The sequence below is a fragment of the Phaseolus vulgaris genome, chromosome 1 (genome assembly GCF_051622355.1).
Source record: "Phaseolus vulgaris cultivar YP4 chromosome 1, ASM5162235v1, whole genome shotgun sequence".
NCBI classification, from domain to species: domain Eukaryota; kingdom Viridiplantae; phylum Streptophyta; class Magnoliopsida; order Fabales; family Fabaceae; genus Phaseolus; species Phaseolus vulgaris.
Window position 1 is genome coordinate 40,334,188 of NC_143498.1, and position 14,963 is coordinate 40,349,150.

Sequence of the window (14,963 nt, forward strand, 5' to 3'; positions counted from 1 at the left end):
TGAAAGTCTAATTAAGAGATTACGTTCTGATAATGGACGAGAATATGTCAACCAGAACCTTTCAAAGTTTCTTCAGGAAAATGGAGTTGTTCATGAATTAACCTGTGTGCCTCAACAAAATAGGGTTGCTGAAAGAAAAAATCGTCATCTCCTTGAGGTAACTAGAGCTTTACTTTTCCAAATGTCTGTTCCAAAATCTTACTGGGGAAGCCGTCCTGACTGCCACTTATTTGATTAATAGATTACCTTCTCGGGTTCTAGAGGGTGTTACTCCTATTCAGCTTATGACCACATTCTATCCTTTTATTCCCATGTTAACTAGTCTTCAGAGTCGTGTCTTTGGTTGTCCAGCTTTTGTCCATGTTCATAGCCCGTATCGAGGTAAGTTAGATCCTCGTGCCATCAAATGTGTCTTCATTGGTTATGCCCCCAACAAAAATGTCAAAGATGTCACCTTCCATGAAACAGAGTCTTTCTTTCCTAGTTCTCAGCTTCAGGGGAGAGTATTCAAGAAGCAGAGGACCTTGAGTTGCCACCTTTTCCTTTGTTGCAGAATTTCGTTCTTAGAGAGAATGACAAAGACCCTATGCCAACATCATTACCAGAGAAGAATAATGAGGACAGATACTTTGGGAAACAATACCAACGAAGGCAACAAGAACCCGTCCTGATAGAACAGCAACTTCAATTGTCTGAACCAGAGGTAAGAACTCATACCTATAAGACTCTTGAGGACACTTTAAATGAAACTAACCTAGATGATTTACCTATTGCCTTGAGAAAAGAAAAAAGATCTTGTGCCAAATATCCTATATCTTAATTTGTGTCTACAGAAAAACTTTCTATGCAACACCAGAGTTTTCTTTCAGCTATTGATTCTATTAGAATCCCTACATCAGTACAAGAAGCCTTAAAGGATGAGAATTGGGTTCGAGCCATGAATGAAGAAATGAAGGCATTAGAAAAGAATCAGACTTGGGAGATTGTAGAGAGACCAAAGGATAAGAAGGCAGTGGGTTGTCGGTGGATATACACAGTGAAGTATCAGTCTAATGGCACGTTGGATCGATATAAAGCAAGGTTGGTTGCAAAAGGGTACACTCAAACCTATGGGATTGATTATGAGGAAACTTTTGCTGCAGTAGCAAAAATGAATACAGTCAGAATTATTCTCTCCTTGGCAGCACACTTTGATTGGGAGATGCATCAGTTTGATGTTAAGAATGCCTTCTTGCATGGAAGCTTGGAGGAAGAAGTATATATGGAGATTCCACCGGGTTATGGTAATGTTAATGAAGAAAATAAGGTGTGCAGACTTAAGAAGGCCTTGTATGGTCTTAAACAATCACCTCGTGCTTGGTTTGGAAGGTTTACTCAAGCTATGGTATCTTTGGGGTATCGACAAAGCCAAGGTGACCATACTCTGTTTATAAAACATTCTCAAAATGGTAAACTCACTCTACTTTTGGTCTACGTAGATGATATGATTATTACAGGTGATGATGAGATTGAAAAACAAAATTTGAAGGAGAGAATAACTGCTCAATTTGAGATGAAGGATCTTGGGAAGCTGAAGTACTTTCTTGGGATAGAGGTTCCTTACTCAAGACAGGGCATCTTAAATTCTCAAAGGAAATACATCCTTGATCTTCTCAAAGAGACTGGTAAGTTGGGTTGTAAGCCCACTGGAGTGCCAATAGAGCAAAATCATAGGATTGGGAATGATGAGGAAAACCCAAAAGTGGAGAAGACACAATATCAAAGACTTGTGGGAAAACTCATTTATCTATCACACACTAGGCCAGACATAGCCTATGCAGTTAGTGTGGTTAGCCAATTTATGCATGATCCAAGGGAAAGACACTCACAGGCAGTAGATAGAATTCTTCAGTACTTAAAAGCCTCTCCAGGAAAAGGATTGTTATTCAAAAAGGGGGAAAACTTATCCATGAAAGTATAAACTGATGCTGACTTTGCAGGATCGATTGTTGATAGGAGATCCACAACAGGCTACTGCATGTTCTTGGGTGGAAATCTGGTGACATGGAGGAGCAAGAAGCAAAATGTAGTTGCAAGATCAAGTGCAGAGGCAGAATTTAGAGCCATGGCTCAAGGGGTGTGTGAACTATTATGGGTGAAGATCATACTTGATGACCTTAAAATAAAATATGAAGCTCCTTTGGGCTTGGCGTGTGATAATAAGTCCGCTATCAGTATTGCACATAATCCGGTTCAACATGATCGAACAAAGCACGTAGAGATAGACCGACACTTTATTAAGGAGAAGTTGGATGATGGTCTTATAGCCACTGAGTACATCCCGTCAGACTACAATTGGCAGATATGTTTACTAAAGGACTTCCTACAAAACAATTCGAACATCTTACTTGCAAGTTGGGAATGATAGATATACATTCACCAACTTGAAGGGGGAGTGTTGCATAATCAGGAGAATTATGTTGTAATTAAATGCATATTCCATTTTATATTTATTAGGACAGATTTGTTAGTGATTTGATTTTATTTGATTTGTACAGCTTTAAACAACCATTATAATTGTCTTTTATTACCTATTATTTCCTTCCTTAATTAGATTGTAAAACAGTCTATAAATAGAGACTGTAATCACATTTGTAATACACATCAAAAATACATTCCATCTATTTCTTTTTATTCCTTCCAACTACTAGAATCTTACAAACAAGATTCAAATCCTATGATTTGGCTACCTATCAATTTATATCATAAGATGAATTTCAAATGACTTTGAATGTTACAATGCATGAAGGAATCTATAAATTTCACATCAATGGCACAAAATGACTTTTCTTTTTCTACTTTTCTTTCACCAATTCTCATGAAAGATGTTAGAATGTAATGAGTCATTGACTATTACAGAATTGTTAATCATTAGTTGTTAAAGATTCTAGGAAATTAGGATCATTGATCACTAATTATTAAGCAAGAATTTAATCTAAAATTAGTATAAATACATACCCTATGGTCAGACACACAACATTCGGATAATTCTCTCTTAATATGGTATCAGTAGCTTTATGTTTTTCGATCCCTTTCTTTTCCTCCCAGGTGAACAGTTCCTGCAGTCCATAGAAGATCTGTTTTCTCTCGGGTGAACAATACCCGCAGCCATCACCGCACGCTCTTTTCTCCAATGATCGATATACCACTTGAAGTTTCTCAAGACTTTGAGCTACTATCTTCAACTTGCTAGATTTGGGTGACCTATTCAATAATGCAAAAGTTGTGGGACAAGGTAGCAAAACAGGACTTGGGTGGGCTTCTTTTCAGATGATAAAGTCCTCGTGATTTATGTCCTTCACCAATCAGACAACATATACCATGTTCCAATATAATAAAGGAATCAACATCAAAAATTACAAAACAATTTAGAAAACAAGTTAATTGTCTTAAGAGACTAAATTATAAGGACAATGTAGAATGTACTAGACAAAAGATTTAAAGGAGACAAAAGAACTTCACCAATTCCTTGAGATGCATCTTTCGATACATTAGCTACGATAACTATGTGGGGGATTTTTGAAGAACAGATAATGAGAATGAAGACTTAATACTAGAAATATGATCAACGGCACAAATTCAGAAATACAAGCCATTGAAACACTTGGCACCGAAGAAGATTGACCTTGATCATGAAATTTTTCAAATTTAAGTGTCAAATACTCTTGGTACTCCTCGTGAGAAAACTTCAACTCTCCTTTTCCAAATTTAGGCACATGAAGTGCCTTGTCTAGAAAACCATGCAAGGAATGGCAACTCTCTTGGGTACGACCCATATGTGCATAGAGGATGTCCACTCCGGAAACCACATCTTCCTTGGTTGCTACAACCTTGTCCTCTTCCTCATGATGCTACCATTGCTAATGTTTCAATAACTTAGCGAATTTTTATATTTTAACAAGGTAGAAACCCGAGGAAGTATAGTGGCTAAGTTGTCCATTAAAGGAATCTAATCACCAACAAAAATTTGGTCATGTACATGATCAAATCTTGAGTGTAGACTTCTCAAATGTACAACTTATCAAGTTTTGTGTTGACATCTTCCAATGAATCATCCACCACAAATCACTTTAATTCCTCCACTACAGTATGAGCCTTTGCTACTTGTAAAATCATACAAAGATTGGTCTATGCAAAAAAAATTACTCTAAGTTGCAACAGAGAGACATTGACTATTATTAGCAAAAATATTTTGCACCTTTTTCCAAAAAGAACATGTCTTAAAGGATTCGAGTATTTCTAAAACGCTATGTTCAACTGACTACCATAAAATAGCACAATACTGGAAGTCCAAACAATCATGGTATCCTTAAACAAGGAACCATAACTCCATGGACGCGAACCAAGATAAGTAGTTTTCCAATTCACCTTTCTCATGCTAATGTAGTGGTAGTAGAAATAGGAGCCAAAATAGTAGAGGCTATTTCAGCGACAAAGAGATACAAACAATGATGAGGAGAGAGGGAAAAAGTCCTAAATGTGAAAAGAAACCCTAGCCGTGAGGGGAGAGAGCTATGTGCAAAGAACCAAGACAAGGGCAGAATTGTTATTGTACAATAAACAGTAATGATATTGTAATGCATAGAAGTGAGAAATAAAATTTCAGATTCAGTACCCATATCCCCTATTCTCTCTCCTATTTCTTCTCTGTTTTTGTAACTGTGTTTAGTGTGTATTCTAACAGTTTCTTTCTCCATTCCAGTGTGTATTCAGCTTTGTTACCACTTCATCCACCTATATGGTTTAAGAGAAAGAGAGCTTGGGAGAGAGATTGTGCTTTAGATATAAAATAAGAAAAAGATAAAGTTTGAAAATACTATTTGTGATTCCAAATTGCACTTGAAAGAGTGAGTTCTGAGTTTTGCTAGAGTATGAGATTAAATTCACAGCTGCACATGCTTCTTGAGTTTATTGGGGGACTAAATATAATTTCTTGGTGGTCCAAGTAACAAAATTTGGTGGTCAAATCCAGCAGAGAGGAAAAATACAGATGTCTAGCCAAAAAATGCGGCAGAATCAGTATGGATTCAGTCTCTTCACGCTGAACTGTCTTAGTTGTGACCCGTACCATCTACTACCATGACAATCATACTATATCTTTTTTGTTAGAGAAAAGAAGTTGAACAAGTCAATCTTTGTCAACATTTCAGCATCAGATAGCATATATCTAAACCAAATCTCCATCCCAGCGTAGGTTTCGACATTGAGAGACAAACACAATGCATTCTTTTGAACCACACTGAGTTTGCAAGAGATGATAGATGAATATTTTAAGTTGCTATAACATTGTATGAAGTTGACCATTGGTCAACAGTGCTAGACGCAGCTTTTCGTAGTGTTCGTTCTGCTAGTCTTTGACAGCTGTTCAATGTAATTGTCGGCTTTAAGAGAATGAGGAGCTTGCTGAGTAAGCCACTGTCTCCATAAATAGGGGCTGTTGTACTGATATAATTATTACAGTTCTAATTAATGAAATAAGATTCAAAATTATTGTAGAGATTCTCTCTCAATTTTCAGTAGCTGTCAATCTGACACCTAAACAATAACTGAAAAATCAAAAATTCAACAATTTGTTATCCAGGAAGAGAACTATTTAGAGGAAATGTTCAATACGTAAAAAAACATGGACCATTCTCCTTTCTACAAGTGCCATCCCACAATGCTCTTAGGTAAACTAATACATCAGTAAATTGGTCATGCTTCATTTTATCTGGTAAGAAGCAAAGGATTGAATGGAGTTCATCTAGACAAATGCAGGCTTCCAGCAAGGAGGTAAGGACGACACTTAGAGTGATCCCCTTCCATTCTAGTCCTATTACTCGAATAATCTAATTTAGAGGATATATATTCACACAACCAAAGACATACCTTGTCAAAATAAAGTCCAATTGCACAATATAGCAGTGTATCAAATATCATCATCAGAAGACATGCAAGAAAGTTTACTCCAGATGATTCCTGAATGATAAATATCAGACAAATTTTAGGTACAAAAAATAAGTTAAAATAGAAATGCTTACAACCAAGCAAAAACTCACCCTCCATATGTTGCTCCAACGAAGTCCAACGTGTGCACGCTCGTAATCAGCAAAGTTGATTGAACCCAAAGCAAAGGCAGTAGGTGAAAGCAAAGAAGCAATAACCTTCAAGATTCTGAAGGTGTCGTCCGGCCTCAGTGAATAAAATATAGACTCAAATATGAAAAAAATTGAACTACAACAATAACAGTTATTTGAAAGACAAGCACTCACATTGAAACTCCCTCATCATTTACTGTGTAATATGGGAAAAAGGCTCCAAGAAAAGATAGAGTTCCAACAGCTACAGCTGTTTTAGCCCGTTTGAAAAATGTTGATATAAAGAATGAGAGCATGATTGCACTTAGCCCAAAAACAAAAAAGTATGCAAACACCAGTGTCTTATCGCTATACTTGAATAAATTATACATGGTGCAAGCTGTAAGGATTCCAGAAGAAATTCCAAACTGCAAACATCAAATTATAAAAAGATGAGAAAATTAATAATTTCTTGATCTAGGAATGGTAAGAATCAACTAATCACATCATAGTCATACAATAATTTCCAACTTTCAACACAATTTAAGGTAAGAGAAGAAATAAAGCAATTGAGTTACAACACAAACTAACACAGCAGTTGGCATCACTATGAATTTTGACATCTCAGTTAGGCTGATACTTCAAAATCTACCAATCATCACACAAGAAACATAACATAAATGAGAAAAGAAAGGAATACAAAACATGGGGGACCAAACCAAAATCCATGTAAGAAAAAGGAATACAGCCTAAACACAGATTAAACGAAATTGGTATCTGTTAAGGAAAAAATCCAAACTAAGACAAGGAGGCATAACAAAGTACCAAAAAAAGTATAATTTATTATCAACACCCAGATTAGCCAATTTATCAGCACCATTATTGTCTTCCCTAAAAATATGAGAAATTTTGAAGTCCATGCCAACACATAGCCTCATACACCTTCTCCACCTCTCTCTAAGATCCAAGGAACCACATCAGCATAAGAAAAAGCTTGAAAGAGCAAAGTAGAATCACTCTCCAACCAAAGCTTTCTAAACCTAACACTCTGAGCATGTTCAATGGCAAGACTAGTCCTCATGGCCTTAGCATACGAGGAATTATGATTCCCCAAACAAGCATAAAAACCACCAATACATTCTCTCTGGTGGTTAAACCTATCACCATTCGTAACAATTACACTTACCCTCACTTATATGTAGCCTCTAGTGCAACTTGATGCAAACAATGTTTTTCATAATGGGTGCTTCGAGAATAAGTTTATATTGAAACCTCTAGGTTTTGAAAGTTCTAATAAATCTCTTGAATGCAAGTTAAATAAAGCAAACTATGGTTGAAAACAAGCCCCTACAGCTTGTTTCAAAAGTTCAGGTCTATTAGATATTATAAGATATTATAGATATTGTTAGATATTTCATATTTATGTAATGGGCTTAGCCCATATGTTTCTTTTCCTATATAAACATAACCTTATGTGTTCAATATACACAAGGGACTTATCCTATTCTTTAATAAGGTCTACTCTGCAGTTTGGGTTTACAGATAGTAAATGTGATGCTTCCTTGTTTGTGCTCAGCAAACAATCAACTATTGCAAACTTATTAGTTTAAGTTGATGACATAATCATCACAAAAAGCTCCTCTGCACTTATTTAGCAAATTGTCAATATCTTTCCAGACATTGTCCCCTTTGTTTTTTATGAGTTGACAATTACTGGGTTGGATAAACTTCTCAACAAGCACTTGTGGAATTAAAAAATAAGGTAGTAAATTGAACATAACAATTATTGCTTAAAAAAAATTGAAGAGGAAAGGACCACAATGCCTCCACTCAATTTTGGCTCCTCCCCCTCCCACCTGTTCATTGGGGGAATTTGAAGGGTAGAGAAATTTCTATACTAATTTACTATCCTTAACTAATGGCTTTATTTGTCAATTTTAAGTATATAAAAGTTCAATACTCTATTTTCCTGCCCTCCCTCCGCGAACTTAACAAGGTGTCCTCTTATTTCCTCTCCCTCCCCCCACTTTTAAACCAAACAATGCATTAGGGTAGAGTAAGTTTAATTCTTGAATTGGATTTTCCAATGCATTAATCCCGATAGGAAGCAAGATTGTAAACAATGCAAAAGAAAAGAAAGTCCTACAACAGATGGAATATGAATAGATTTACCTGCAATGCATATGTGATAAACCAAGACAGATGAAATATACCATCTTTCAGGCCCATCATATACAGTCCTTCTTTAATCTTCTGTTCCTGAAATATTACATCAATAAATCGGTAGATACAAACAAACAAGAGATGATGGTTCTTCATATCTCACAAATTATTGAATAATATTAAAAAAAAAGGGAAACAGATAATAAAGGGCCTTAGAAACATATCAGGCCTAACTTACTCCTGAAAGCTAATTCAAGCTAAGAGGTTTTGTCCAAGTCTTATAAAGAGTATTCTAGGTGTAGGACATCATAACACACATCTCTTATGCCTAGAAGTGGACTTTCAGTGCATTAAATTTGCAAGACTAGACATCTGCTATTAGCCCAAAACTAAGATAGGATGGGCCATTATATCATATTATGAAAAACAGACTAGGCCTAACTAATTTCAAAAATCTAGCTTTACGGAAGTGGATTGTCCAAATCTTAAAAGAGATATTATTGCCATATTGTGGCCCATTTAACAAACAAAGAACATACATAAACCAAAAAGCAATACTAACAAAAGAACCAAACCTTTTCGAACACAGAATAACTGATTAGGCGAGAAATTGGATAGAGAAATCCCAATAAGTACCTACACATAAAAGTCTTCATTAAAAATAATAGCTTGTTTAGAGATATAATCTAATAATACTCGAAACATGGTATAAAGGTTTCCGAGACAAACTTACAATATTCCCATGACTTTCTTTATGATTGACTGGAACTGGTCATCAGTATACTCTCGGGTGGGAAATGGAGCTATTCGTATGTGAGCAGGGTTAAACAGAGTCCATGGACTTTTCAAAAAGAAAATACTGTCATTGAAGCCTTGAAGGGGAAGGTCCAGACTTTCAGCATTGAAATTTAAGTCAGACTGCTGAGCTACTAATATTACGAATGAATCAACCATTTGCTGGAGCTACAGAACCAAAACATATAAATGCATTAATAATGTAACAAAGTATAGATATCAAATTCAAAAATAGCAGCACCAAGATGCAAATATATAACATAGGAAAGCAAGGAAGAACAGAAGAAAGCAAGATTCCCTCATTCCCACCAGTTGAATCAGCCCAAGGCCTTTCTGTCTAAGGCAAACTATATCATTTCAAGCTTTGCATCCTTAATTGTTCCTTGTATACTGAATTAAAACTCCACCTTAAGGACCCAACCCACAACTTCTTCATCTCCACTAAATGTGGGTATGTTTAGCCTCCTCCATCATTCTTTCAGTCTTGATGCAAGTTCAATCCAAGTTTTTCCCTGTCCCCTTTAAACTCATCTCTATGAAATGCAGAATCTCTAGACCCACCTTGCATACTTGCATCCATTTTCTGCATCAACTACACCATCATTGCTTCAAATCTACTAAGTGCTTAAAGATCAGAGCCTTGGGTTCAACTCAGATTTCCAATGCCCTATCTCTATAGTTTTGATCCTCCCTTTCATTTTCCTTCCCACCGTCAAATTTGTTTTTTGGTGTATTGAGCTCTGATGCTAGTTGACCAATTGTTCCATAATTAATCAAACTAGGGTTCAACAAGCAGATGATTGAGAGAAAACATACCAAAACTTAAATTTGTTAAAGGCTAAGAATTACAAAATGTAACTTTCTAAAACTGGGGGATAGTTTTTCCTTTATTTGAATTCCCTAACTACCACTATTGAACTCTATAAATATGGGTTTAAGTCTAACTCAACATTACAAAAACCATCTTCTAAGGTGAAGGTTGGCCCCCACTTGTATAATCTATTTCAGTCATATATCCATTAAGATCTCCAACAAACATCACTCAAGTCAATGACTAGACATTTTAAATGTGCGACTAAACATGTGACTAGACATTTTGAATATGCAACTACACATTAGTGGGTGATAGACAGCAACCTAATAGCAGCTAGCACAATAAGCCAATAACCATCACTGGGCTAGATTCTAATACCATCTCAGAATTAGGCCAAACTTAATAACTAGCTGGTAAACCAAGGGCTATTCCTTGCTTATATACTTTATTTTAATCATATTTGTTGCAGATGTGGAATCTCCAACACTAAGTAATTTTATGTTTACAATGACCCATGGGTGTAATTCCCCTCTAGGTTCATATTCCTTCTACAGTACACTTCAGTAATTGGGTTCCTAATCCCAACACGAGCAATATTACACTTTCCAAGTTCCAACTACTTCAGTATATTCAAATACATACTAGAGGTAATAAAATAGGCTGGAAAGAGACAAGAACAAATAAGAATTTGAATGAGATAAAGCAACATACGGTCAAAAACCCACTGATGCTGTATTGCATTGTTGGTACTGCACTAACACCAAGTTCCAAGTCATTAAGAAAAGGACCATTTGTATCCATTATTGTTGTAACATCTGGAAAACCGGAGAAAGCCCATGTATGATTGAGGCGTATGCTATAATCAAAGGATTGAGGGCCTTGTTCATAAAACACAATTGCTCCTTTAATTTTGGGATTTGAACAATTCCTAAACAGGTACAAGAGAAACAAAGTAATCAGTTAAACAACCCATATGAATAAAAACATCATTTTCATGTGTTATGTCACCAGCTAATAAAATTACAGTAAAGACGTTACTAAAGCCAAAAATAAAGTAATAATCTAAAAGAGGTAGTCATATGAACAATTTCAATTTTTAATAAAAAATGTATATAAGCTAAACTAAAAGCACACACAAATTAGTACACACTGTACTGAACTAAAAATTCAAATTTCAACTAGCAGAAGAAGATTTGTTTATTTGATAGGAGAGATTATTTACAAGAAAAAAGCACACCAGAATCCAAACTGATGGTAACCCGGAATACTAATAACAAAATAAATAATCTATGAAGCAACTTAAATCTTAATATCCTATGCCTTGCCTAGCATGAGTATTTTAAAAAAAAGCACTTAAATATCAATATCCTAGAACTGAAGAATGTAGATAAGGTCGAGAACATGAAGAAGAAAAATTGTACAGCAGCACAATAGAGCAATTTGGAGAAATAACCAGAAGAGAGTAAGTATTATTGTGCAGCTATCCAAGGAGACTGTCTCCTTACAACTGAGTTAAATCATTAAGAATAAAACCTAAATTGCTATCCACAGATGCAGCATCCCTAAATACAAATAAATCAGAAACTACCCAGACCATTATATTAATTGCCCTAACAATAGCCAGCCCATCATTTCTTTCTCCTTGCATACACCTGCCACTCCATTTCCTGGGCTGGACCTCTCTCAGCTAAGCCTACACCATTAACAAGATATCTCAAAAATTATCCTACATTGGTTTGCAACTATCCTTCACCCCTTCTAGTATATAACAAGTGTTTTATTGACCTTGTATGTAATACATAAATAAAAATAACATCACTCCAGTAGGATTTATTGCCAAAATAGCAAAAGGAATTTACCTTGCTTGATTGCAGGTACCATAAGCATCAGAGCGGATGTAGGTTTCCAGCTCTACCTCTTCTTTGTATACTCTACTAACATGCTGCATTTAGGCATCAAATTTTAGTTGGCTTCAGTCAAAGAAAAGAGAATATACTTATCTGCTTAATGTAAATTCAGAAAGGATAAAAAGTTGTAACTTGTAAGAGAATTTGTTTGAAGATGCATTTAGTTGCAAGAAGATACCCCCAAAATAAAGGGGAATGACTTAATTTACCAAGGTAAAATAGCAGCAAAGAAATAAAGCTAGGACAATGACTTCTGTATACAGGCATTGGGAGTTAGTAAATTACTTCTTTCATTTAAATAACCATCATTCAATTTTTTGTCAAATTTTTATCCTCCCTAAATGGAAAAACGTTACAAGGGAGGTTTGATGCTCTGAGAAGCTTTTCTAAGAAAATATCAGTCACTACTACTAGTTAACATTTTGTATACACTAGTTAACTTGTTTCAATTACCAAGATTAGTACTTTTACAATAAGATACAGGGATATACTTCTTTTTTCAATTTGGGATTTGACGCGAACTGGATAAGTTAACAAAAAATTATAGAAAATTTTATATAGGTCCAAAATATTGGTGAAGATTGAGACATTGATCATTTCTCATTCAATCATAAATACTCCAATTTCTCTCACAACACGAGGAATGACATGGATTCACAAGAAGGGTAGAAGATCCATGCATCAATCACCATGTTGTTAAATAACTGATATGATACCTACTTAAAGCAAGGGAATTTATCAGCTTGCCGTGGTGTTTTTAGGAACTCTAAGGTTGAAAACATGGGATGCTTTTCTAGTCCCTCTTCAGGTTTGCAATACATATGAAGTTGAGGTTATGGGAGTGGTCTTTGATTTGGAGCTAGCTAATCAAAAGGATTGGAATTGGTTTGGATTGAAATAGATTCTTTACTCGATCTGCATTCTCTCAATGACAATATGTTAGTTCCTTCTATATTTTTATGACTTATCACTCAACTTCTCACATTTTTTGAGTATGGAGTCAATATCTTTATTTAAATTAACAAGAGGTGATCCATCGATTTCTACATTTGTGTCACAAAGACAATCAAATTTCATCTTGAACCAATTCGCACTAAGCGAAGTTGTCCAACAAATATATAAGTCACACTCCAATAATTGAAGTAGGCAATGTAAGACTTTCCAACACCAACAATAACAGCCGGAACCAAAATAGGCAATTTACCAAGATAAGATATATGCAATAATATCATATCATATTTCATCTTAAAACCAATTACCATTAAGCAAAGCTACCAAAAATTGAGGCAAGCGATGTGCAACTTCCCAACAAAGACCCAAGGCTAAAAAAAATATCCAAAAAAGGGGTTTAAGTGTGCAATTGTGCATGATACAAGGAGAAACTGCATTCAAGCACCCAACCATAGCAAAGCTTAAGCTTGGAAGAGGGTACATTTCATAAATTTGGAGGAATCAAAGTAAAAATATTTCACCTTCATATCAGGGATATATTAAGCCTAGAATCAGAAACTATTACACAATGAATGAATGGGTACCTTCAAGAGTGGAAATTTTATTGACACTACATCTATCAACAGCTTCGTCTCATCAGTATCTGGCACAAAAGCTAAATACTCTCCACTATCCACCAACGATTGCAAAAGTAGTTGAAAGTTGGGTGATATGCCTTTGCCCACTTCCACAAACATATCTTTTTGAATGTGCCTGCTCCATTTCCACATAAGCGTTACTCCTCACAAATACTAAATGTGAAAAATATTCAAAATTTCCCTCCGCATAGACCAGCTTGCGAAGGTCATTTCCATTCACTTTTACTTTCTAAATATACGAGTATTCAAAACAAAATTAAAAATTCGTATGAGAAAAAAAATTAAAACCTTCTACAGTTCTCCATACAACACAAGATAGAGAAATAATTAAAATACACTCTCACGGTAACAGTGAGCAATGAACAAAAACACTCACGGTTGAGCAGGATGAATTTGTGTATCCTCTTTTGTCCTTATAGCTACTAACAGCAGCAATACAATCGTAGGGAGCAAAATCTGCCATGGATTGAGCGATATGGATAAGAATTCCAGTATTCAGCAGATTGAAATGCAGTTGAAAGAAAAACCGACAAACACTCACACAAAAGCCTAAACGCATCTTTAAAAGAATATGTAAATGCATATGTATACCATAAAAGAAAAATTACATTACATAACCGGAAAAATAATCAACAACTTTTATCAAAACCAAAAAAAAATAGTCAACCATTAAAAAAACAAATAAGAAAGTAATAAAAGGCGAAAAATAAGCAAAGATCATCACGCAAAAGCAACCAAACACACGGAATCGTTCAAATTAAGCAAAGGATCAAACTCATAAAACAGGGAGGGAGAGTGTGTTATGCGTGTAAGGAGGAACTGAGAGAGTGAGAGAGTGAGAGAGAACATGCAAAGCAAAATAAAGTTGAAAGTGAGAAGAAGAGAATGCAACCTCGGCGGCAGTGACGAAGGGATGACGAATTTTGAGGAGGCAGTTCTTGCGGAGCATGACCTTCAACTGCCTCCACGCAGCCCCCATGGCTGCAAAACCTAGAACGAGAAGCGACAACGCAGTGGTGATTCAGAGGAAAAGAGATCAAATAGCGAAAGGAAGAAGCGAAAGAAAGAAGGAAGAATAATCGTGCAGTGTAGCTTCACGTTGAACTCTCTTGCGCTAGTAATTTGGCTGTAGTGGGAGAAGTTGGAGGCTCATGATGACTAAACCGACAATACCAAGACCCACCAGCGTCTCCTTTTTATTTTTCTTTTTTTTTTAAACTATTTAATTAGTTACTATTATTGTGTTCCTGCTTGCGAAAAGTGCAAGCGAACCAAACAAAATAACGGTGTTCGGATAAGTGTGGGAATATTTATTTATTTATTTCTTTCTTCTCGAAATAATTGAGGAAATTAATTAATTAATTAATTAAAGTGTTCTGAGCAGGTGTGGGGCCTGTTTGGTTGTGGTTGAGACTTGGCGCGCCGGTGTCGTCTTCTTCTTTTCTCGCGAGAAAGAGAAAGAAGCGAAGGAAAGAATGGAAGCGGTACTATCTTGACAGAGTCAGAGTCTCGTAGGGCCGCACTCCAAAGACATATTTTCTCATTTAATTTTTGTTTTAATGATACGCCTTCAAATTGTAAGTAATTTTTTCCCACAATG

The 14,963-nt window shown here is 35.7% G+C and overlaps 1 protein-coding gene and 1 pseudogene across 3 annotated transcripts in view; both read right to left on the bottom strand.

Moving 5' to 3' along the window:
• The window catches only part of ABCA1 (ATP-binding cassette A1), a 64,302-nt gene extending 49,647 nt beyond the window's left edge, over window positions 1–14,655 (bottom strand). For 2 of the 3 annotated variants that reach the window (XM_068616557.1, XM_090302349.1), the window contains exons 1-11: window positions 14,256–14,655; window positions 13,740–13,819; window positions 13,310–13,478; window positions 11,727–11,809; window positions 10,579–10,795; window positions 8,992–9,221; window positions 8,834–8,894; window positions 8,268–8,354; window positions 6,291–6,523; window positions 6,078–6,192; window positions 5,908–5,997 (exon numbers count right to left, since the gene is read on the bottom strand). In XM_068616557.1, the coding sequence (XP_068472658.1) occupies window positions 5,908–5,997; window positions 6,078–6,192; window positions 6,291–6,523; window positions 8,268–8,354; window positions 8,834–8,894; window positions 8,992–9,221; window positions 10,579–10,795; window positions 11,727–11,809; window positions 13,310–13,478; window positions 13,740–13,819; window positions 14,256–14,342 (1,452 nt within the window). In that variant the 5' untranslated portion in view covers window positions 14,343–14,655. Of the gene's footprint in view, window positions 1–5,907; window positions 5,998–6,077; window positions 6,193–6,290; window positions 6,524–8,267; window positions 8,355–8,833; window positions 8,909–8,991; window positions 9,222–10,578; window positions 10,796–11,726; window positions 11,810–13,309; window positions 13,479–13,739; window positions 13,820–14,255 lie in introns of all 3 variants that reach the window. The other variant, XM_068616558.1, reaches the window with a different exon arrangement.
• Window positions 3,116–4,262, bottom strand: LOC150029627 (uncharacterized; annotated as a pseudogene).
• Window positions 14,656–14,963: the final 308 nt, after the last annotated feature.